The 24660-nt window shown below is 45.9% G+C and overlaps 1 protein-coding gene across 4 annotated transcripts in view; it reads left to right on the top strand.

Annotated features, from left to right (window-relative positions):
* Positions 1 to 20212: 20212 nt before the first annotated feature.
* PGPEP1L (pyroglutamyl-peptidase I like) overlaps positions 20213 to 24660 on the top strand; it is an 80910-nt gene continuing 76462 nt past the window's right edge. For 2 of the 4 annotated variants that reach the window (XM_061394280.1, XM_061394279.1), the window contains exon 1: positions 20417 to 20451. Coding sequence is in view for 1 of the 4 variants with exons in the window: in XM_061394278.1 (XP_061250262.1) it covers positions 20418 to 20451 (34 nt within the window). In the remaining 3 variants the exon portion in view is untranslated. Of the gene's footprint in view, positions 20452 to 24660 lie in introns of all 4 variants that reach the window. The other 2 variants (XM_061394278.1, XM_061394282.1) reach the window with 2 other exon arrangements.

The raw sequence follows: 24660 nt of genomic DNA, 5'->3' as shown, positions 1-24660 counted from the left end.
TACTCAGCCTTATCACCCAGACTGCTACACATGGAGAATGAATGGAGAAGAGAGAAATGACCTTAAACCTAGACAGTGAGCCACTTAGCAAAGGCGCAGTTACGTCCCAATATTTGCAAATCTGTTGAGAAAGCTACATTTTTTAAATTGGAGTATAATTGCTTTACAATGTTGTGTTAGTTTCTGCTGTCCAGCAAAGTTAATCAGCTATATGTATCCCCTCTCTTTGGGATTTCCTTCCCATTTATGTCACTACAGAGTATTGAGTGGAGTTCCCTGTACTATACAGTCAGTTCTCATTAGTTATCCGCTTTATACATAGTAGTATAGACATGTCAATCCCAACATATCCACATGTTTGTTCCCTGCATCTGTCTCTATTTCTGGAGAAAGCTACATTTTTATAAAGGCATTGGTCTTTTCTGTGCAAAACTGAAAAGTAGATGAAGAGGTACCTGCTGAACAGAAATATCTGCATCCAGGTGAGTACTAGCTCAATTTTAAACAGAAGACATATAAAAGAAAGTTAACATTCCACCTTCTGTGGATAAACAATTTTCTCAAGTACTGGTTGGGAAAGAAAGCATTAAAAGAAAAAAAAGTGGTGTATTCTTACACTAAAATGTACCCTTTTATACCTTATACTTGAATAGTTTTTTCCAGTTAATAAAAGGGCTAGAGCACTTCCTCATTTGTTTGAAATTTACATCAGCTCCTTGAAGTTAAGAAAGAACAAAAAATTAAACCCATTTTTCAGATATGGAAACACACTCAGCAATGGAAAGTTAGTAATGGAGCTGAGACTCAAACCCAGATCTTGAGATTTCCAGCAGGGCCTTTACCAGTTTGCATACTTCCTAATTTATATCATGTCGAGGACCACACATTGTGTACCAGCACAAATGGCAGCGAGTGCTCAGTATGGCACTGTTTAAAATATGTGCCTTTTAAAGGCTGAATAATACTCTGCTTTACACACACACACACACACACACCCCATTTTTCTTATCCATTCATTTGTTGATGCTCACTTGGGTTGCTTCCACCTTTTGGCTATTGTGAATAATGCTGCCATGAATATGGATCTAGAAATATCTCTTCCAGTCCCTGCTTTCACATCTTTTGGGTATATACTCAGAAGTGGAATTGTTGGATCACATGCTGGTTCTATGTTTAATTTTTTGAAGAACTGCCACACTCCACAGTGGCTGTACCATTTTACATTCCCACTAGCAATGCACAAGGGTTCCAATTTCCCCACATTCTCACCCAACATTTGTTATTTTCTGCTTTTTCTGATAACAGCCATCCAAATGGGTGTGAAGTTGTATCTCACTGTGGTTTTCATTTGTATTAGTCATGAGGAGCATCTTTTCATGTACTAACCGGCCATTTGTTGTTGCTGTTGTTTTAAATATTTCTTTCTCTCTTTGGCTGTGTTGAGTCTTAGTTGTGGCACGCGGGATCTTTCATTGCAGTGCACAGACTCTAAAGTGCACAGACTCAGCAGCTGCAGCGCACAGGCTTTGTTGCCCTGTGGCTTGTGGGACCAATGACCTCTGCATTGCTAGGTGGATTCTTAACCACTGAACCACCAGAGAAGTCCCTTACCGGCCATTTCTGTCTTTGGAGAAATGTCTATTCAACTCTTTTGCCCATATATTAATAATTTTAACAACTATTTTAAATCTTGTAAGAATTAGAAAGAGTGACATGAATTTACAGAGATAAGTGGCAAGGTCGATGTGGTCTAAACAGGCTAACCTACACAGGATTCCTCCAGCACCTGCATTACAGGGCAATGATGCCACCTTTGCCCACTGTCCAGCCAGGCCACACCCGCAAGAAGGCTGGCAGAAGCTAGGAGCTGGCTTCAGTGAAAAGACGACAGACTGTTTGTCATTTATACTTTAAGGCTTGGAGGGAAAAAAACCACTACCCGTTTTTAAAAATACAATAATAGGAGTGATAACTGTAGAAGTGACCGTAGTAGAATAGCAGTGATGCCCTGAGGCCTCTATGATATCTGCTGCCAGAGTCCCTGCCCAAGGGGACCTCAGCTTAGACCAAGGTCTTCCTGATACCTATGGTCCTAGGAAGAGGTCTAATCAGACCCAGGTCACATTCATTACCAACCATACAGCAAAGATTTGAAAAAACTTTGTGCTCTAAAGCTACTTTATAAATGTATAATATAAAACTGGGCCATCACTTAGGAAATTTCAAATTGCCAGACACCATGCTACGTGCTAGTCAACACAATGGTGAAAAATCAGAAGTGACCTCTGCTCTTATAGAACTTACAGCCTGGTCAGGAAACATAAAAACAGTTAAACACCCCCATGGCATGGAGGGAGGCGAGTGACAAGGGAGGTGGGAGACAGGACGGAACGACCAGGGACGGTCTCTCTAAGGAGGTAACCATTAAGCAGAAGGATGGAAGAACAAAACGCTGGCCTCGTGCTAAGCAAGACCAAGGGCCACCCAGACCAAAGGAGCAGCCCCTGAAGAAGGAAGAAAGGAGCAGAGGGCAAGTGCTCAAGGGCAGCCAGTGTGCCTGCCGCGTGCTTGGTCAAGGGAAGAAGGGTAAGGTCATGGGAAGCAGGCAGGCAGAGGCCAGGGTAACAGGACTCTGGCCAAGTTCCAGGCTTCAGGTTTCAAGAAAAATGCAGTAGGAGGCTGCTGAAGGGTCCCCAATGGGGCATAACTGGAGTGTGTGTTTTCCACCTCCGCCAGGTCATACTACAGCAGGAAACCAAATCGGAGGCAGTGCAAGCTGAGACAAATGATGACAATGGCTTAGACTAATGGCGACAGTGAAGATAATGAGAAGACATGGGCTAGATGTGGCAGTGAACACGGCAGAATGTGCTGCTGGATGGATGGGGTGAGGGGCCGGACTTTCTACTTTAGCCTCACCACTTCATATGAGTCAGTGCAATTCAACTAGTAGCTTTCATATTGTGACACATTTATAAACTAACATTGGAAACAGTCCAATTGCTGTTAAGATCCTAGCTCTTTTCAAAGTGGGAAATTGATGAACCTGCCAACAGAAGAACAAGCTGTACATTATTCTAAAATACTAAATATTTTCCTTGAGATATTACAAAGTGAACTGGTATTAAAACACTGATGAACCACACACAGTGAGGTTTGGGCATGAGGGCAAGAGCTTTGGGCTCATTTAGACCTGATTTCATGGCACCCCACTCCAGTACTCTTGCCTGGAAAATCCCATGGACGGAGGAGCCTGTTAGGCTGCAGCCCATGGGGTGGCAAAGAGTCGGACATAACTGAGCGACTTCACTTTCACTTTTCACTTTCATGCATTGGAGAAGGAAATGGCAACCCGCTCCAGTGTTCTTGCCTGGAGAATCCCAGGGATGGGGGACCCTGGTGGGCTGCCGTCTATGGGGTCGCACAGAGTCAGACACGACTGAAGTGACTTAACAGCAGCAGCAGCAGCAGACCTGATTTCAAAAATCTCTAATGAATGGTGAAATAAACTGCCACCAAAAAGTCAGCACAAACTATAGGTTCAGACTCACAAAGGGTGCAAATATTGAAATTATCTACTATGGAAGATAGAGATGTGAAATATCTTTTTAAAAGTTTAAATATGGAATGTAAAGGGCCAAGATTTGTTAATTGCCCAATAAGATTCAAGAGGGAAAGAAAACAGAGCTTCTAGAAATTTATGTCTGAAATACCCAATGAACTGAAAATACATATCTGAAGAAATTATGCAGAATGCAGCACAGAAAGGCAGAACAAGTGGAAAATATGAAAGGCAGGTTAAGGGCAATGGAGAGTAGAATGATGAGGTCCATCCAGCAACCATGTAACTGAAGTTTCAGAAGGAGAAAAAATAATAAGGAAAAATCAAGATTTGATGAAATTTGATTGAAATTTCTCCAGAGTTAATGAAAGACACCAATCCTCTGACTCTGGAATCCCAACCAACCCTAAAGCAGGGAAAATAAAGAAAGCTCCCCTCCTAAACATACTGTAGTCAAGTTGCAAAACAGCAACACAAAAAGATGAAAGTAGCCAGAGGGAAAGACAGATCCTCCCAAGAAAAGGCCAACTCCACTGACGGTGGTCTTCTCGGTGGCAACTATGGAAGCCGGGAGACAATGGAAGAACACTTTTAAAGTGAGAGAGCAGATAACTTTCACCCACATCCAGCAGAAGCAACTTTCAACAATGCGGGCGAAATAAAAAACATTTAGAAAAACAAAATCTGAGTTTACTACCAGCATATCTTCCCTAAAGTTATTTCTCAAAGGGTGCTTATCAAGGGAAAGGAGATGGAACTCAAGAGGAAATTAGTCAAGAAGGAGTGGGAGCAAAGAAAACGAGAAACATGTGGATAAAACCCAAGCCAATGCTGATCATACAGAACAAAAACATCTAATTTAAGGAGATTAAAAGAAAAATCGTAATAGAACTAAGGTGCTACACGAAAAAAGAAAAGAAGCTGGAAAGGAAGTAATTGGAGTGAAGTTATTCAAAGGCCCTTATACGATTTCAGAGAAAGTTTAAACCTGATTAATTTCAGGATCAGTTAGAAATCACATGCATATTAAAATGTCTAAGTTAGCCCCTAAAAGAACAGAAATATAGATATTAAATTTCAAAATAGGAGAGAGGGGAAAAAAATGGAATTAGGGCCAGGGTGGGGGAAATTTCAATTTCAAAAAAACGAAAGAAATGAAAACAAGATGATCTGTCAATATTCACATTTAACTCTTATGATTAAAAACATATTCATCAACAAGTAACCAGTCTATGCTTTTGCACAAGGACAGATTTTTATTAATGCTTTTAGCAAGCATTTTTTTATATTTTTACTCAGTTATCATGTATTCTGGAAAAACACAGAACAACTATTTTCCTTCTGCAGAGCTTACAATAATGGTTTTCCAAGACATTCTAATAGCCCAAATGTGGGCTACACACATGCATTACAGAAATCACTTGCTAGAAAACATAAAGGTAGAAATAAATGAACATGTGTAATTCCCTGTTTGGGCCTATATGCCTCTGCTAAGTCACCTCAGTCGTGTCTGACTCTGTGCGACCCCAGAGACGGCAGCCCACCAGGCTCCCCCATCCCTGGGATTCTCCAGGCAAGAACACTGGAGTGGGTTGTCATTTCCTTCTCCAATGCATGAAAGTGAAAAGTGAAAGTGAAGTCGCTTAGTCATGTCCGACTCTTAGCAACCCCATGGACTGCAGCCTACCAGACTCCTCCATCCATGGGATTTTCCAGGCAAGAGTACTGGAGTGGGGTGCCATTGCCTTCTCCAATATGCCTCTACCCACATACACTTGGCAAAACTGATCCCCTAAAAAAAAAAAAAAAACTGATCCCCTAAGCAGCATCTCACAGAGCACGGTGGGTGGGGACACAGCACAGTGAGCAGAAGTCACTGCAAGGCTGGCATCATCATAGCTTTGACTTCTCAAGCACTTACACTGAAATACTCAGGGACTCTCAGGGGTTATTTCAGCACAGTGCAATGGAGAAACGAATACAGCTTTCTCTCTCTGTGGAATTTGCGAGTAGTGGTTAGAGACTAGGTTTCCAAGAAAAACACATTTGTCTTAATTTCTGCAAGACAAGGAAACCAAGCGGTCTAGGAGGGTTTGGGCCTTGGGAGCCCCCAACACACACATGGACAGGAGCTCCCCCTCTGCCCTCCCTGGGAGCCCCCAGCCCTCAGCCTCAAGCCATTCCCAGTGGCCCCTTTGCTGCCCAGCTTCAGAGGAGCAAAGAAACATCAAAATAAGTCTATGCCTTGACAGACAATAGGTGTTGGTTTAAGCAGAAAACAAAGCTACTGTGTGGGCACAAGGAGTGCATGAGGCCTGCTGGGAGCAGTCCCAGTGACTCAGAGAAGCGGGGAGAAAGACAAGCCTGGATTTCGAAGGAACAGTGGCCTTTGGATACACACTCTGTGTGTGCCACCCCCACGGAAGTTTGCTGATTGCTGGCCTTGAAAAGAAAGCCCACAGCAGAGGATGGGTACACCATAAGGCATGGAATTTGTCAACCACAGCTGTTAAACCCAAACAAGCATTATTCAAAGGCCCTAGACCTTCAGTTGCTACTGACAGTCACTTAAACCCCCAAAAATAACCCTGACTTTAAAAGTCACATGACGCCAGGAGCCTCTGACCAACAAGCATGTTTGAATTTTGCCCTAAAATTGTGTTCTGTGCCACACAACACAGCAGAAAGCACAGCCATTTGCTATAATCCTCTGTTTGGAATTTCCCAGGGCTGAGCTACAAATAACAATGTCATCAGAAGAGGTAGGAGCCAGCTGCTGGCAGGGACCCTGCTAAGGCTAGTCAGGCAGTCACCAGATTAGGGTTTCAAAGGTCAGAAAGACAACACCTCAGCGCCCGCCCACCCCCTTCCCACCTCCCAGCCCCAGTCCTGGGGCCACCCGGTCATTCACTGGATTCTGCCAGGCCACAGCAGGAGCCGGAGGTTAGGACACCAGCCATCTCTGGCCTGACCTCGTATAGCAGAGATCCCCATTTAATGCACATAAAATACCCCTTGATGTCTAGAGGTGGAGGTGAACAAGGCCCATCTATAGGATGGACACTGTTACAGGACAAAGGATCACAGCCAACAGACGGGGACACACAAAACATCCAGGCATTAAGATGACTCACTGAGAGCCAGGCCTTCCCAGCGAGAGCGAGACCCCTGGAAAGACATCCCCCGGGGCGCTCAACCCCAGGGGTGATGGAGCAGAGCGCACCATCAGACATCCTAACACACAAATCTGCAAAATCCCCCTGGCAACCCTCCCTACAGCCAGGGAACCAACAAAGGCCTTCACCAGCATCTAAAAGGAGATGATTCCTCCATCTGAGGCTCGAGGGGCTCCGACCATGTGCCAGCAGCCAGCAGGGCAGGAGGACAGAAAGATCAGCAAGGTCCTACCCTCTGCAGAATGATAGTCTGGTTACAGGGACGGGAGGTGGGCGATGCACTGCACGGCAGAGCAGACTTCTAGAGACCGTCTCATCCTCTCCCTTCCCTCTCGATGAAGCAATGGAGACTTGTCCTGGGGCACAAAAGCAGTGACTGGGCCCAGGATTCCCAGGGCCCAGTCCAGCCCTCTGCCACAACCCCCAGGGAAGACTTGCCCCCGGGAACTGAGACCACCCCCCCCCCCAATCTGCCAGATCCCTGTTCCTCTGAGAGGACACCTCTACACTTCTACATTTTGGGTCTGATGAATATTTGACCAAAATATTCATCAAAATGGCTGATGAATATTTAAAATTATTTTGACGTGTTTTGCTAACATGAGTTCATCTCCAAGGAACTGGCTCAACTGGCTCGGGGGAGCGGGGCAGACATCATCCCCATGAGAGGTCCCTTTCTCTGGGAGTCAAACCACCACCAATATAAACCCTAACACTGCCACTTACTAGACAGGTGACTAGGCAAATGACTTATCTTTGTGCCTCAGCTTCCTCACCAGTAAAATGGGATAAAATTAGTATCTACCTTTACTATTTACTATAAGGATCAATTAGGCTTCCCTGGTAGCTCAGTTGGTAAAAATCTGCCTGCAATGCAGGAGACCCTGGTTTGATTCCTGGTTCAGGAAGTTCCCCTGGAGAAGGGATAGGCTACCCATTCCAGTGTTCTTGGGCTTCCCTGGTGATACAGACAGTAAAGAATCTGCTTGCAATGCGAGAGACCTGGTTTCGATGCCTGGGTTGGGAATATCCCCTGGAGAAGATCCCCTTCAGAAGATCTCTTGGAGAAGGGAATGGCAACCCACTCCAGCATTCTGGCCTGGAGAATCCCATGGACAGAGGAGCCTGACGGGCTACAGTCTACAGGGTCACAAACAGTTGGACACAACTAAGCCCAGCACAGCACAGGAGAATCAATTAAGGTAGTACTTGGAAAGGGCTTACAGCAATACTTGGCAGGCAGAAAAGTGCTTATAAGGCTTAGTTTACCAAAAATGACTTCAGGTCTCCTCCACCGAAAACGTGAGGGAACAGTCACCTTCCTGCACTCATAACCACCTCCTCAGCCTGCTCCCTCTTCTTTTCCTGAAAATGTTTCAAAAACAGCAGCTGTGCCTGGCAGCCCTCAGGGTCCCTGACCTCGGACCCCCTTCCCTGTGGCCTCCCCACCCCAGCCCCTCTTCTGAGCCCTGCAGTCAGCCCCTGCCCACCTCCCTCAGCCTCAGGCCCTCCCCACAGCCCCCTCTCAGGTTTCCAGAGCTTCTCCCTCCCTGAGCCTAACCCTCCCTGGGGAGACGCCCTCCCCAGACCTCCATCTGCTCTGCTCCCTCCTCTCAGCAACAGGGGTCCCCGACAGAGCGCAGGGCCAGCACCGACCTTTCTAGATTCCTTGCCTGCTCCAGAGTCAGTGTCTGACTAACTCTTCCGTGTCTCCAACCGGAAGACGCTGAATAGTTCTGAAGTTGCGTGTTTGGACTGACCCTCCCAGAGTCAGTCCCTTTAGCGGCATCACCACGGTCCCTGTTCCTGCAACACAAGCTTCCTCCTTGCTTGCTGGCTTTCCTGTCTCCAGAGCTCTGCTTTTATCACCATGGCAAACTGTCCAGCACCTAACTTTGCTAAACTGGAACTCCAAACTGATTTCCCAAATGGAGATCATACAACAGATGATTCTCACAAACACTTCAATTATTTGGGTAAACTTGGATGTGCTAAGTAGCTTCAGTTATGTCTGAGTCTTCATGACCAACCCTATGGACTGTAGCCTGCCAGGCTCCTCTGCCTATGGGATTCTCCAGGCAAGAATACTGGAGTGGGTTGCCATTCCCTTCTCCAAGAGATCTTCCCAACCCAGGGATCGATCCCACGTCTCCTGGGTCTCCTGCATTGGCAAGCAGGTTCTTTACCACTAGCACCACCTGGGAAGCTCCGCAAATGGGGGGGGGGGGGGGGGGCAAAAACAAAGCACCTTGTCTGAGTCTACTGAAACTTTTCCCAGAGACCCAGCAGTCCACTCTGATGAATGCAAGGTCTCATCTAATCCTCATGAGGCAGTTGAAGATCTTATTTTGCAGATGAGGGAAGTTCAAGGCAAAAGAGGAGAGGAGTAACAGGACTGGGTTGTGTCTGACTGTCTCCTTTCTTATACTCCAAGCTAAAATGACAGCAACAGATGGTCTGTTGGAACCCAAGAAGGCCTTCAGTATCAGAGAAATTAAAAACATACAAACGTTCAGAGAGAGAGAGAGACTGCATGTGTGGTCCTCGGATATGTCTTGAATTATTGAGGGTAACCCCCACCCCAGACACACCTTTACTGAGGAACATCATCTAGATACAGAGGCAACTCTCATGGGAATGTTACATACCCTTTCCCTAGCTTTTCATGCTAGAACTAAGTGGGGACCGGCATACAGCCTTATCTGAAAGCAACAATTCTCAGTCTCATGCCTCCTTGCTAAAAGAAAAAGGATTCATTCCCACATAGGCATGGTTGGCTGAAGCCCTTTTTGGAAACGGGCTATCAGAGCTTGGGCATGGATTCAGCTATGTAGAACTCCCATCCATTAGAATCTAGCACATGTGGGAATGAAAAATGTGCAACTGCTGTGTGTCATCTGGGCCATCAGCAACCATGAAAGCCACAGCAAACGCTGACATAAATACAGGAAAATCCTGAAGCCGTTTAGGCCAACTGCACTTTTCCAGAAGATGAAATGACCATTACTTTTCCCATTAAAACGGAGTAAAGCTGGGTAGAATAAGCAGGTCTAAGGCATCAGCTGGGAGGAACTCTCTGACTCAGGGCACCACTCTGAGAGGGAGGGGAGGGGAGAAAGTCAAACTGAGCTTTGTGTGCAGACCTGCTAAGCATTTAAAATACATGAGGTATTTCTGTACAGTAAGTCCCCAACTGGGCAAAGTCTCCTCCATTTTGCAGGTGAAAAAGTTGATATCAAAGGAACAAGACATGTTCTCTTCTTGCCCCAGTTCTCAAATAGACAGGCAACAGCACTCACTATCAACCAACCTTCCAGGAAGCACTACAGAAAAAAAAATCACTTCTCCTCCTTCTAAACCTAGAGACAAAACCCTTCTCAATCTCTAGACGAGGACAAACTTTTCACAGGGAATGTCACTGATTCATACAAGTGGCGGTGGCCACCGTCCGTCCTTAACTCCCTCATTTGAAATCTGGAGAAAAACAACTCAGTCACAGCTTTGGAATGCAAGTTATAAAAACAAGTAATTCACCGCTGCTGGCTTCTAATAAAAGGCAAGGAGCCTCTATAAGACTGAGTTTTCTCTTACAGAGATGTGTGGTGGGAGAAAGTGACCAGTCTGCGTTCCGACCGCACGTGGGCGCAGGGCTGGTGAGAGGGCGGGACTGGACTCGAGGAGGCCTTGAGCACTAGCCACGGGGCCCTTCCTGCCGCGGGTCCCCGAGGAGACGGGGAAGGGTGCAGAAGAGCATCCACCGCCCCTGTCTATGCCTGCGCCCATCCACACTCTCCTTTCTTTGAGGGTAGCAGGAAACGCTTTGGGGTATTTGTCCTGATGCTCCTGCTGCTGCTGCTGCTGCTAAGTCACTTCAGCCGTGTCCGACTCTGTGCGACCCCATAGACGGCAGCCCACCAGGCTCCCCCGTCCCTGGGATTCTCCAGGCAAGAACACTGGAGTGGGTTGCCATTTCCTTTTCCAATGCATGGAAGTGAAAAGTGAAAGTGAAGTCTCTCAGTTGTGTCCGACTCTTCGAGACCCCATGGACTGCAGCCTACCAGGCTCCTCTGTCCATGGGAGTACTGGAGTGGGTTGCCATTGCCTTTTCCGGGGTATTTGTCCTAAGTGCTCTCAAATTTAGAAGTCACACGGTTTCGCCGAGTTCTCCGGAGAGAGGGCGGGCTCCCGGGCGCGCCCGCCACCCCAGGCCCCCCGGCTGGCCGGCTGGGCCGGGGCCGAAACTGACAGTCCCCGAGCGGGGGCCACAGGGGCGCCAGCCGCCACACTAGACGCTTTATGGAGCTCCCCCGCCCCAACCGTGATCTTCTTAGGCCGCCGAGGTTAAGGGAAGGCAGAGAGCTCGTCAGACTCGCGGGTCCCCGGCAGCCGGGGATCCTAGGAACGGTCGGGAGGACGGTGACCGAGACCCCTTGGTGGGTGCGCCTCCGGTCGGTGGGCGCTAGAGCCCCGCGCGCCGAGCCCCAGACCTCCCGGACCTCCCGCTGTCTCGCTCCGCGGCGGCCACAGGTGCGCGGCTCGCGGCGCCCTGGCGCCGACTCCGGGGAGTTTCCCTGGCTGCGCGCGGAGCTCGGTGTACGGTCTCGCTCTGCAGCGCGGGGCCCCGGAGCGCTCGGACCAGCCCAGCCATTGAAACCCGATACGCGGGGTGGGGCCCACGCGGAGGCCGGCGAAGGAGGCGGGCGGGCCGGCGGCCGGGCTGCCCCGCGCCCCTTACCTGCGGCTCCGCGGGCGGCCTCCGCGTCCATGCTCCCGCGCGCGCCCTGCGCCCCGCCCTGGCCGGGTCCCCAGGGGTGCCCCGCACCGGGGCCCGCGGCGGCCCCGCCCGCGCCCTGAATTGCCCGGGTCCCCATGGCCCCCGCCCCCTGCCCCGGGGCTATCGACCTGCAACCTGTCTCTAGGGGCCCCGGCTCCCTACACAGTTTGCACAGCGAGTTTGCACCACTCATCAGCACCTCCGAGGAGTAGTGAGTAGTTAGTATCCCTCTGGGGCTTCCCTGGTGGCTCAGATGGTGAAGAATCCTCCTGCATTCCGGGAGACCTGGGTTCGATCCCCAGGTTACCCACTCCAGTATCCTTATCTGGAGAATTCCAAGAACAGAGGAGTCTGGCGGGCCCCAGTTCACGGAGTCGCAAAGACTGGGACAGGATTGAGCGACTTTCACCATCACACACTAACTATTCCTGTTGGAAGAGAAGCTGTTCGCAGCCTCACCTTCTCACCACCAGGGCCCCTGGGTCCGGCACCCCGCTCTCTGGGCCCCTTCCCACTTTCTTCTACTATTTCTTTTTCTGTGGGCAAGAATCCCTGGTTTTATACCTTCTTGAAAATGTATACAGTTGAAAGGACGCTCAAAGACAACGAATGACACTCAAATCCAGGGCATCAGGTAATTTTTTCTGCCCATTTTTCTGTTTCTTTCCTAACAACTGTAAAGTACTTTTTCTGATAACTAATAATTTTATTTATTAAATATTCAAGCTTGTACTCACTTAAGAGAGCAAAATTCAATGAGAAGCAATTGCTTTTGTACTGTTTCTTTTTGGCCTGTTGCAGAGTGTTTTTTGTCAGGGTGATTTTAAAACGCCAGTGGCCTTGGAACCCAAAGGCCTGTGGCCAGTCAGCTGGCACCCCCCTTCTTTGGCTGCAGCTCTGGAGTTTGCCCTTGGCCTGGCTCCCTCCAGCTCCATCCTCAGCTTTTCTGGCCCTCTGCCCCAGGATGGGTCTAGAGTTCATTTCCCTGCTTTCTCCCTGCACCCCAGCAAACACTGGCTCAGGGGAGCCTCTTAGCTACTCCCCACAGTGTAACCCTACCTTTGTAGCAACCCACCTGAGGAAGACCAAGGGATCCCCAAGCAGAAGATGAAAAATGGCCCCAGTTTTACTTCCGTTGCATATCACTGCAGAATCTGATGTGTCCAGAGCTGGAGGCACCCCTTAGAGCCACCCTGACTCGTCTCTTGCAACTGTGAGATTTCATTTTCCACAATGATGGAAACACAGAGCTTCTTGAGTGGTAGCATTTCAGACACTTATCTCCTCCTAACACCTCCTTGTTTTCATTCAATGCACGTTTGTTAGGTGCCTACTACGGGCCTTATGAGGCTTCCTGGTGGCACTAGTGATAAAGAACCCACTTGCCATCACGGGAGATGTAGGAGACCCGGGGTTGATCCCTGGGTTGGGAAGATACCCTGGAGAAGGGATAAGCTACCCACTCCAGTATTCTTGGGCTTCCCTGGTGGCTCAGATGGTAAAGAATCTGCCTGCAATGTGGAAGACCTGGGTTTGATCTCTGGGTTGGGAATATCGCCTGGAAGAGGGCATGGCAACCCACTCCAGTATTCTTGTCTGGAGAATCCCCATGGACAGAGGAGTCTGGCGGCTACAGTCCACAGAGTCACAAAGAGTCGGACACAACTGAAGCAACTTAGGGCCTATACTGTTCTAGATTCTAGGGATTCAGCCGTGAACAAGATGGACAAAACCTTGCCCTCACGGAGGCTACTTTATGGGCAAGAGTGGGCAGGAGATAAAGAGAACAGAATAGTACATTAAATAAGAGCTAAGGGGAAAAAAATAGAGAAAGGGGATGGGAGGAGGGAAAAACCAAGAGGAAAATGAGCAATGTGGGAAGGGAAAATGGCCAAGGCTACAGCAAGTACCAAGTCCCTGAGGTGGGAAGAAATCTCTTTTTCAGCCCCTGTGCCTGGTGGAGCCCCTGATAAATCAAGGATGCTACTTCAGCTGTTGGCCCATAGGGCTAAAGATTTATTAACCCCTGCTGCAAAACATACAGTGTTTGTTTGTTTGAACAAAACATGTTCAAACATGTTTTGATACCTTGATACCTTTTTTTGAGTTTTTGTGTTGTTTTTAAAATTACTTACATGGTTACTTACTGAATTCCTGTTACTTTTTTAAAAAGAAAGAGCTGTAAACTGAAAAGTTCCCTGCTTCTCAGCTGCTTATTCAACTTCTGTCCCAGAGTCAGAGCTTAGTCAAATACTTCTTCTCCTTTATAGTTTCTGAGTGTTCTGTCTTGCTTGGGTAGGCTGAGACCACCCCCAAATTAGAAAGAAACCCTTCTACATTTGCTTTCAGTGTTTGTACTATTTGGGGTCTTTCGATTTGAATTTTAAATCCAACTAGAATTTATTTATGTATGTAGCGTAAGGAATACATCTCACTGTAGCCAAGTGTTCCAACACCGTCAAATGGTCCGTTCTTTCCTCCTCTAATTTTAATTACTTCCTTAACCATTTATTAAATCCCTATATACATTATGACTCTTGCTTTATTACTCTTTTTACTATTTCTACAATAGCACACTGTTTGAATTACCACAGCTTTATCATGTATTTAAATATGTGAGAGGACAAACTTTCCCTCATCAAATATTAGAACCAACTAATTAAGGATTGAGGTTTGATGGAGATTGTGCCTAGTTTTGAACACCGACTTGCAGAATATTAACAGCTTCAAACTTTTGAGTCTTTTCATCAAAGAACATAGCACACCTTGGCTTAGTCAGGACTTTTACTTTACTCTTACCTTTTTTTTTTTTTTTTTGGCACCAAAGTTCTACAGTTCTTATAAATGGATCTCATATATTTCTTGATAGGTTTATTCCTATATATTTCTGATATTTGTTGGCTATTTTTAATGGCTCTTTCTTTTCTTCAATTACATTTACTAATCGGTATTGCTCGTATATAAGAAAATTGTTAGCTTGGGTAAATGCCAGTCTCATATCCAGCCAGTTTTATGAGATCCAGTAGTTTTTAAAATCAATTATCACAGAATTCCTAGGTAGACAATCAGATAGTCCGTAAATAAGTTGCTGATTTCTAAACCATCCTCAAACCTACTTAGCCACATGGCACTCACTTTTGACACCAAAATTGCCCTTGACTCTAACAAAGAAAAATGAAAAATATTGTTTATATATGTAAACTGGAAAATAGGGGCCTGCAGCATGCTTTCAGTATGTCTTCACTTCATTCCAGGAGGTTGTTAAGCACGCTGCTTCGTCCTTCAAATGGCCTCAGTCATCTACACAGGAATTTCCTCAGTGTTAAGCACACAACTGTTCTAGCCATTCCCAAAGTATTTGTGAAATTTGAAAGAAAAATCCAGTATTTAAACAACAGGGCTGGGGAGGTATTGGATTTTAAAAAGAAACCAACTGCTGTAGCCGCAGTTGTTACTTTTCAGTCAAGAGAATGTAGTCCTTAAAAATAAAAGAAAAAAAAATCAAGACTTAGCAAAAATCAAAGGAAAAATACAAGACCGAGGAAAATTATCCACAGACCTTTCTCCTATAAAATGTAAAAAAACTGTTTGAGGATGGTTTAGAAATCAACAACTTATTTATAGACTATCTGATTGTCTACCTAGGGATTCTGTGATAATTGATTTTAGAAACTATTGGATCTCATAAAACTGGCTGGATTTGAGACTGGCATTTACCCAAGCTAACAATTTTCTCATATATGAGCAATAACCAATTAGTAAATATAATTGAAGAAAAGAAAGAGATTTACAGTAAAATAGATTTACAGTCTATCACAGCAGACTGTCAGAAATTTTAAAGCACTAGTTTTTAAGCTATTAATTCAAATTTCATAGGTGAAGTTACAAAAACTATTATCTTTCAAACCAGTTTCCCATGGAACGCTAAGATAATCCCAGCATTGTTATATGGTCTCTAACATACCAGTTTCCTAATTGTTTCAAAACAGTTTTAAATGGTTGTTTCAGAATGTTATAAAAGTCTCAGATTTTTTATATTTAAATAAGTAAATGTCATAAGCATTTGAGGGTGAGGCTTTAGTAGGAAGGTTAAAAAACATAAGTACATGGCATCTGAACTCTCCCCCAAAATGAAGCACAGCTTCAGGATTCTTTCTTACCTGGGTGGTGGAGCCAAATCTTGCCCGGCACAACCAGTAGTTACACACATGAGTGAGAAAAAATATCAGTTGATAACTGCTTCAGAGAGCTAATTCCACAGCAGTTAAAAATCATAAATGGTACCATTTTTGAAAACAAAACTGTCTACCATATTCGTTCAGAATGCTCCTCTAATTTAACACCTGGTGAACCTAACAAAAAAAGAGAAAGCAATGGGTTTTTGATGGAACATTCTGAATTACTTAATCCTTGTTTTGATTTTAATTAAAACCTGCTCACTTAACTGAAAATGTGTTCATGTATACCACAAGGTCACTTTACCCCCAGCTGTGTCATGTTCTGTATAGGAGAAAAACTGTATTCTCAGGCAGCGTTTGGCAAACTGCAACATACAGCCCCTACCCAGCCCACTGCCTGTTTTTGTGCAGCTTGTGGGCTAGAATAATTTTTACACCTGTAAATCGCTGAAAAAAAGTAAAAGGAGAAAAACAGTTTGTGACACACGGACATTAAAACTTCAGCATCCACAGATAATTATTGGTATACTGCCACACCCACCATTTGCATAAAATATTATCTGTGGCTGCTGGAAATACCATGTGGTCCACAAGCTTAAAATATTTACCATCTAGCTTTACAGAAACTGTGTGTCCACCCCTACTGGATTAAGATGAAAAAGCAAAGTGATAGGGAAGGTTGAGTCCCCAAAGGCTACCTTAAAAGAGTGACATTTTTCAAACTGCTTTGACAAGAGGCAGTTTGGCTATCAGTTCTATGTCTTATGGTAGAGTAAGTAGCTGATCTGGAAGCAGTGATGTTTGACAGAGGAGAGTTATTATTATTTATTATTAAATTATCATTATTATTATTATCTTTTTTCTTCAAACAAAAGTTTATTTTTTTAATTTTATTATTATTATTTTTTTTTTTACTTTATAATATTGTATTGATTTTGCCATACATCAACATGCATCTGCCACGGGTATACACGTATTCCCCATCCTGAAACCCCCTCCCACCTCCCTCCCCATACCATCCCTCTGGGTCATCCCAGTGCACCAGCCCCAAGCTTCCTGTATCCTGCATCAAACTTGGACTGGCAATTCGTTTCTTATATGATATTATACATGTTTTAATGCCATTCTCCCAAATCATCCCCCCCCTCCCTCTCCCACAGAGTCCAAAAGACTGTTCTATACATCTGTGTCTCTTTTGCTGTCTCGCATACAGGGTTTTCGTTACCACCTTTCTAAATTCCATATATATGCATTAGTATACTGTATTGGTGTTTTTCTTTCTGGCCTACTTCACTCTGTATAATAGGCTCCAGTTTCATCCACCTCATTAGAGCTGATTCAAATGTATTCTTTTTAATGGCTGAGCAAAAAATGGGCCAAAGAACTAAATAGACATTTCTCCAAAGAAGACATACAGATGGCTAACAAACACATGAAAAGATGCTCAACATCACTCATTATCTGAGAAATGCAAATCAAAACCACAATGAGGTACCATTTCACGCCAGTCAGAATGGCTGCGATCCAAAAGTCTACAAGCAATAAATGCTGGAGAGGGTGTGGAGAAAAGGGAACCCTCTTAACACTGTTGGTGGGAATGCAAACTAGTACAGCCACTATGGAGAACAGTGTGGAGGTTCCTTAAAAAACTGGAAATAGAACTGCCTTATGACCCAGCAATCCCACTGCTGGGCATACACGCTGAGGAAACCAGAATTGAAAGAGACACGTGTACCCCAATGTTCATCGCAGCACTGTTGATAATAGCCAGGACATGGAAGCAACCTAGATGTCCATCAGCAGATGAATGGATAAGAGAGCTGTGGTACATGTACACATTATTATTATCTTAACCACCAGTGCTTCTCGCTGATTTATTTTCTCCAGCTCCTAAGAGGAATTTGACCAGTTCGATTACATCTCGACTGAAGCGACTCAGCAGCAGCAGCAGCAGCAGCATTTATATCAAGTGTACAAAACGTGTTGCAAGAGTTGTCTGTGTCAGAGACAATAAACAAACCTTTTAAATCCTTCTTGCTTAAGCAGGAAGTCACAACTTGCCAATAAGAAAATTAAAACAAACCTCACAGCGTTGTATGTTTGGTTCAAAGTGAGAAATATTTCAGGTCTTGGGATAGCGTCATCTTGGCAACCCCGCGTGTACTCCCTGGTGAGAACACCTGCATATTGTTGCTTGCTTTCCCATTCACTGAGAGAGGGTCACACCTCGTCCTCTTAATCCCAGAGTCAAATATGATTACAAGGATTTTCCTCTCGGGAATCTAACTTGTAAGGAGGATCACTGTGCTTTTTGTTAAACAAGACAGCTCTCTTTAGTTGCCTTGTTCATTCTCAGGCTTACTATATTTCATCGGTCTAAAGATTGTGTTTGATATTGCTGACTGTTGGGAACCATTTGTTTTACAGTTTAAAAAGTGCAGATGTCAGACCTTAAATCCATACTTCTCTGAATTGTTCTCATTTTTGAGAGTGAGAATGTGTGTGTGTGTTTCTCCCAAAGGGGGATGAATACAATCAGACATGTCACTGTGGCTAAGTCAAAATGTATGTCTCTCATTTTCTTGTTTATTGATTATAAAATTAGAGAAAATTTTAGGATATAAGAAAATAAGTGAATTATGGGAAAGTGAAAATTCCAGGACATATTTCAGCTGCAGTTAAAATAGGAATGGCTCATGTCAAATCCTGGAAAATAAAAATTGCGGCCTCATTATCAGAAAAGTAGAGGAAAGTAGCATTGTTAAAAATGGGCAGTCTTAACAGCTGAGGAGTCTATTTTGAGGCATGATGAGTTGACATTGGTAAACACAAGTTAGATACCCAGACCTCGTTAGTTGTGTTGATATCAGAGTTTGACCTTCGCAGTAATGAACTTTATAAATATGGGCATTTCCAGTGATTTAATCTCTTCATTTAAAAGTGATGGACAAACCCTTCTGCTAGAAGGACTAGTTGAGTGACCTGAACCAGGGGATCCGTTTATCAGAGGTGGGGGTGGGAGGCGTGGAGGAAGATAAAACATCAACAGTGAGAATATGAGAAATTGGTTACTACTTTAAACTTGGATTTTTGTAGTGTCTGTGTTAATCTCAGAATAAGGTGACATGCAAAGCCCTCTGTATTTCCTGCAAAACAAGGTCGCCCCAGCTTCCCAGAGCAGGCAGGGAAAGGCTCCTGGGGGCAAATGCCACTTCCCACCTGTTGTCTGCTGTAAATAAGCCTGCAGCCCACACCAGGGGCCAATTAAAAGGAATGTCCCATCGGTTCAGTGACCCAGGAAGGCATCAGGTGGAGTCTAGTTTGTTGGAGTGATCCCAATTAAGTAGGGGTGGAGGTGTACTTTTTTTTTGTTTGTTTTTAATCAGGGAGCCAATTAAGATGAAACCTCAAAGTCACAACCTCTATTAGGGAGTATTCTGAACTTGGGGAAGCAGTGTGATGCTGGGGGACATGGTGTTTTACTGGCTTTCCCTGGATGGAGCCTATGATGGCCTCACTCAGATGTGGAAAAAGAATTATGGTTTGTTTGTTCATTTTTTTTTTTGGCTGTACTACAGGCATGTAAAATCTTATTCCCCAACCAGGATTGAACCTGTACCCCCTACATTGGAAAGGCAGAGTCTTAACCACTGGGCCTCCAGGGAAGTCCTAGAATTATGGGTTTTGTACCTCTTGTTAGAAAGCTTTTGTTAAAAAAAAATATATAAGTATTTTTAATTTTTAAAAAGTTATATCTTTTTTTAAGTAGTTTATTCTGAAAGGTCAAGAAGTTTCATGTTTCATGACATGGCTTCTTCAATAGAGGAACTAGCCCAGGTGTTAGCTCTTCTGGTTACTCGGACAATTTAGGAGGAGAGGGGAATGTCTCTAGAGCCAGGAGGCAAGCCCATGCATTTCGCGGGGCATGAAGCTAGTCCGGCGCCCTCTTGGGCGCTGATCGAAGTCAGAATGGGGGTTGATGAGACCCCAGCCAGGGAAGCCGGCGCAGACTTTCTGGCTATGTGAGCCTCTGCCCCCAGGGCTGCGGGAGGGCTGGCGACAGTGCCCGGCGCTCTCTACCCAGGAAACGGTGCTGTGACCGCCCCCTTTTCGCAGAAAGGAGAAAAGAGTGGGGAGAGATTAACTGGCCTGAGGACCCACAGTTTATAGACGGCAGGTGCTTTCAACCATCCTTTTAACCATAAGCTTCATCTGTGGTTTTGGCCTGTTTCTTTTTCCTTTTTTTTTTTTTCTCACATATTCTGCAGAATCAGTTTCGAGAGTTACCATATTTTATCAAGCCGCGGTCTAAACAAACACCTTGTAAGTGTCCCCGCCATCATGAATTACTGGGGCTAACCGGTGGCAGCAGATTTTAGCTCCCGCCCAATCCCAGTCCCATGCAAACTGGGACAGCTGGTCACCAGACTCGCGTCTGAACATAGCAACCAACAAAGTGACCCAGAACCAGGTGGCTGGAAAGACCGTGGTGCCGCTCTGACCCTCTGCCTTTCTGTTGCTGCAGGCCCCGTGCCCAGAGCCGGCTATGTCTGCTTTCAAGAGGCATTGTTTACACCCTCCTCCCACCCCCAGAGTCTTCAGCCTTTCAGGGCCCCCCAAATGCTGCAGGGTGGTCTGTCCCCATCCATCCAAGCCAGAGGCCAACACCAGCGGGGGCCTGCCTCTGACCCGCGCAGGCGCACAAGTGCGCTCCCCACTCTGGTTCCATGGATTCCCGGTCCAGCTGCGTGGTGGTGACGGGTAAGGCGCCTTTCCTGCTTTCCACTTGCTGCTGCCTTTAGCTTGACCGTGGAATGCGCTCTTGCCTGATCCTGGTCATAAATAGTTCCCTCGTGGGGGGCGCGGGGGAAGAGTGGCAACTGGTGGTGCCAATAATTCCGGAGGGAGCTAACTTCCTGCTATGCCCTGTTAAAAACAACAAGGAGGGGACGGAGAGGCGTTTCTGCTTCTGCCGTGTCATTCACTTCAAATAACCCTTGAGTGGCATACACAGTGGTGCCCTCATGTGGCTTAGACCTTTGTCCTTCAGCCCACGGGGGTGGGGAAGCAGAGGCTGGGGCCCCTGTGGCATCTACTAGGGTGCAGCTGTTAATAGGCAAAAGGAGGGGGAGCAGGGAACCCAGAAAGAAGGGGGCAGTGACCACCCCAAGAGGGGCACATAGCTCCCCCGCAAACTGGAGACTTTCCAGCCACTCGGGGAACTCTCGGCACCCTCTGAGAGCCACCAGTTAGACTTTGAACCCCAGAAGGAATGGTAGCCACCCACTCCTACCTTTTACCAGCACATTTGAAATCCACCCCAGACACCCCCAGTCATTGTCACAGCTGGTCCCTGGAGGGCTTGTTTTCTTCACACAGCTCTTTATTTTTAGTCAGTCACATTTGGCATATTTGAAGTTTTCTGAATTGTGTGGATGAAGGAAATAAGAGACAAGGGTTCCTGTGTGTGTGGGAAATTGAACGTTACCTATCTTAATATTTTCAGACTATAATCAAACTCTTGTTAACCTTCTGAGAAAAAGAAAGTTCTTTCGAAAACCTTTTCTCTCCCTTGTTCTCATTTGTGTTATTTTGGGTATTAGAGATTGGTTCAAATTACCCTTGAATTCCTAAGGACATTATAACCTGATAAATGTGATACTTGTCACAAATGAAATCTGAATGCTGAAGCACCAGGGAAGGTCTTAGACTCACATCAACGACCCCTGCCTCTGTCCTGTCAGCCTGAGATTTGCTGGCAAACTCCAGGTTGTTTGATGGTACCTGATCATCAGCGGTGATTTGGGAATGCCCACTGGCTTCCAGAGCGTGGCCTTCCTTTATTAAAAATGCTCTGAGCTGCCAGGGGCGGCCTTTTCATTTAATTGGATTTGCTTCACATGTAAATCTCGCCAGGACATTGGCACGTAGACAGATGGTGAGGGAACAAGAGCTCTGAAGAACTGGCTCAAGACCAAGGCCTTCGGACTGGCACCCCACCGTGACAATGGGAGACAGAAAGCGTGCTTCCCTCCAAAGGGCCTCTCCTGATTCCAGGAGATTTCTCCAGCCACTTTCCACAAGTTCCACCCAAGGTCTTGCCAAGTGTAAAGTGTAAGGCTTGACCGTGCAAAACAAAAGCTTCAGACCTTCATTTGCTGAGTTGTTTTGCCTAATTGAAAACAGATAAGCGATGATCTGAGTACACTGATCTGAATGTGATTCGAAAGCAGCATGTGACTTGGTGAGGACTAAAAATGTCACTGCATTTTCAGTATTCCTACAGTCATCCCAGAAGGTACTTGGTTTCCCAGTGGTTTTTCCTTAATCTCAATATTTTCCTGTTTTGTTTTGTTTTTTGCTTGGCCACTTCAGTCTTATTTATTCTATAGGATTCAGTCAAAGTCAGAAAACACCACTAGATTTCCTGGGACATCCTGTCCCAAACTTTTCTCTTCCCTGAGAAAGTTTTACCCTTTTTGAGTGAAGTTATGAGTGCTCTATACCCAGAGATCCCCCAACTTCAGAGGCACAGTCTTCTCCAGAACTGGCTTCTGCAGGGGTGGGGATAGGGGCGGGGTTCCAGACATTGGTAGTTAATCATAGCTCCTCCCCATCTCGGAATCATGATTTGAGAAGTGCATCCCAGAAATCAGATTGCTAGAATTCAAAGCCTCACCTGGTAAAGCTGAGCTAGAGAATGCCACTTCCACCTGCAGCCCACTGCCCCCCACCCTGCAGTGAGTCCCTCCCCAGTCATAGACCCATCTGCCAGCCGCTGACCCTCCCTACAGGGCCAGGCAGGAACCACTGAGCTCTGAACACTGCAGGAGAGATGAAGGGAGAGGCCCCAGGGAGCTGGCCCCTCCTCCTGGCACCATCCTAGGGGCCGTGTGATGGTTAATTTTGTGTGTCAACCTGACTGAGCCACTGAGTGCCCAGACCCCTGGTTAAACATTCTTTCTAAATGTGTCTATGAGGGTATTTCTGGAGAAGCTTAGTGTTTAAATCAGTGGGCTCAGGAAAGCAGTGCCCTCCCCAGTGTGGGTGAGCATCATCTAATCTATTAAGGGCCTGAATAGAATAAAAAGCCCAGGAAGGTTGAGTTCCCTCCGTCTGAAGCCATGGACTGATACATCAATATTCTTCTGCCCTCAAATGGGTGCTCCTGGTTCTTGGGCCTTCAACATCAGACTGAAATTTGCTCTACTGGCTTTCCTGGGTCTGCAGCTTGCAGATGGCAGACAGATCTGGGGAATTCTCAGTCTTCATAATCATGTGAGCCAATACCTTATAATAAATCCCCCCATACACACACACACACACACATACACACACACACATATACACACACATACATACATACCTGTACATGCCTCTCAATTTCTGGAGAGAGAAATAGGGCCTGAATTACAGGTGAAATCTCAACATGGAAAAGAAAGGGCAGGACCCCTGACTGATTAGCTCAGTGCCCAAGTAGGGGGTTGGGGCTGAGAAATGGTGACATCAAATGATCAGAGAGAATAGGGCAGACCAAGGATCTAGCTGGAGCCCATCCCATGCTACTGGGAGAGAGGGTGAAAAAGGATTTAGCATTTGCTGAGCACCTACTAGATTCTGGAACTAATACACGTCATACTCAGCATTGTTTAATTGGTCCCAGGAGGTACGTACCTGAACCACCATGAAGGTGAGCACTTGGCACTGCTTCCTGTACTCCAGGCAGTATTGCAGATGCTCCACCTTATTGATTTATTCAATCTGCAAACCACTCTATTAGATTAATATGATTAGTGCCCATTTTACAGATGAGAAAGCCAAGGCACTAAAGCTGAGTAACTTGCTCAAGATCACCACTGCTAAGTGGTGGGGCTGAGATGAGATGCAACAGCAGAAGCCTGAACCCAAACACTGAGGTCTCCAACCAGTCCTGGCTGTCGTCGGGCCATGGCCTGAGCTTTGAGGGGCCACTGGACGGTGTGGATGCCATAAAAAGGAGCGGCAACCATAGTGAGAGGGGGAGGGAGTCTCTCTCCCCAGGCCAGCAGAAAACCTTTCCTAAGCTAGTCCCAGAGGGGGCTTGCTGTCCTCCTCAAAGCAAAATTCTACTTAGTTTCCTTTTATTAGCGATCATAATAAATTGTGGTTAAAGGACATAATCATACACAGCATAGATAAGTGTTCCCAGTTCAAGGAACAAGCCCTTCTGCCCACAAGCCTCATCCAGCTCTCGCTCCTTCCCTGTGTAAAGGCCTCCCCAGCGGCGGCTTCCTCGCCCAGGCTCACTCCCTGCAGCTCCTCTGCCTCTGCCCCAGTAAAGTCCTTGCTCACCCCCACTTCCTCCTGGAGACTTCCCAGCCACCTCTACTCCAGCCGCTCTCTCCCCTTTGAAGTATTCTGATCCTAGTTGTTCTGATCCTAGTAGTCCAAGTGTGGCGAGGGCCAGTAGCCTTAGTACCACTGGGGAGCTTGTTAGGAACTCAGAATCCCCAGCATCACCCCAGACCTGACCGATCAGATTCTATATTTTAATAAGATATACATGCACATTAGCATTTGAGAAACTCTGAACCAAATCATACGTCTTTTTAAATTTTGAAATAATTATAGATACACAAGAATTTGCAAAGAAATGTATAGAATGGTCCCCTAGAGCCAGACCCCCAATGTTAACATTTTCAGTATCAAAGCTAAGATACTGACCTTGGTATAGCTCTGTGTGCATGTGTGTGTGTGTGTGTGTGTGTGCACACACATGTGCACAGCTCTATGCAGTTTCACCCCATATTTAGCTTCGTGTAACCACCAGCATCAAGATAAATAACAGAACCAAAATCACAAGGTTTCCTTGAATTATACTTTTAGAACCACACTCACCGTTTCCCCTATCTCTAACTCCTGGTAACCACTATTCTGTTCTTCATCCCTGTAATTAATTTTATAGATGTAAATTATAATTTACAAATATTA

The sequence above is a fragment of the Bos javanicus genome, chromosome 21, assembly GCF_032452875.1.
Source record: "Bos javanicus breed banteng chromosome 21, ARS-OSU_banteng_1.0, whole genome shotgun sequence".
NCBI lineage: Eukaryota > Metazoa > Chordata > Mammalia > Artiodactyla > Bovidae > Bos > Bos javanicus.
The sequence above is the reverse complement of the archived record's forward strand: the minus strand, read 5'-3'. Positions and strand labels throughout refer to the sequence as shown.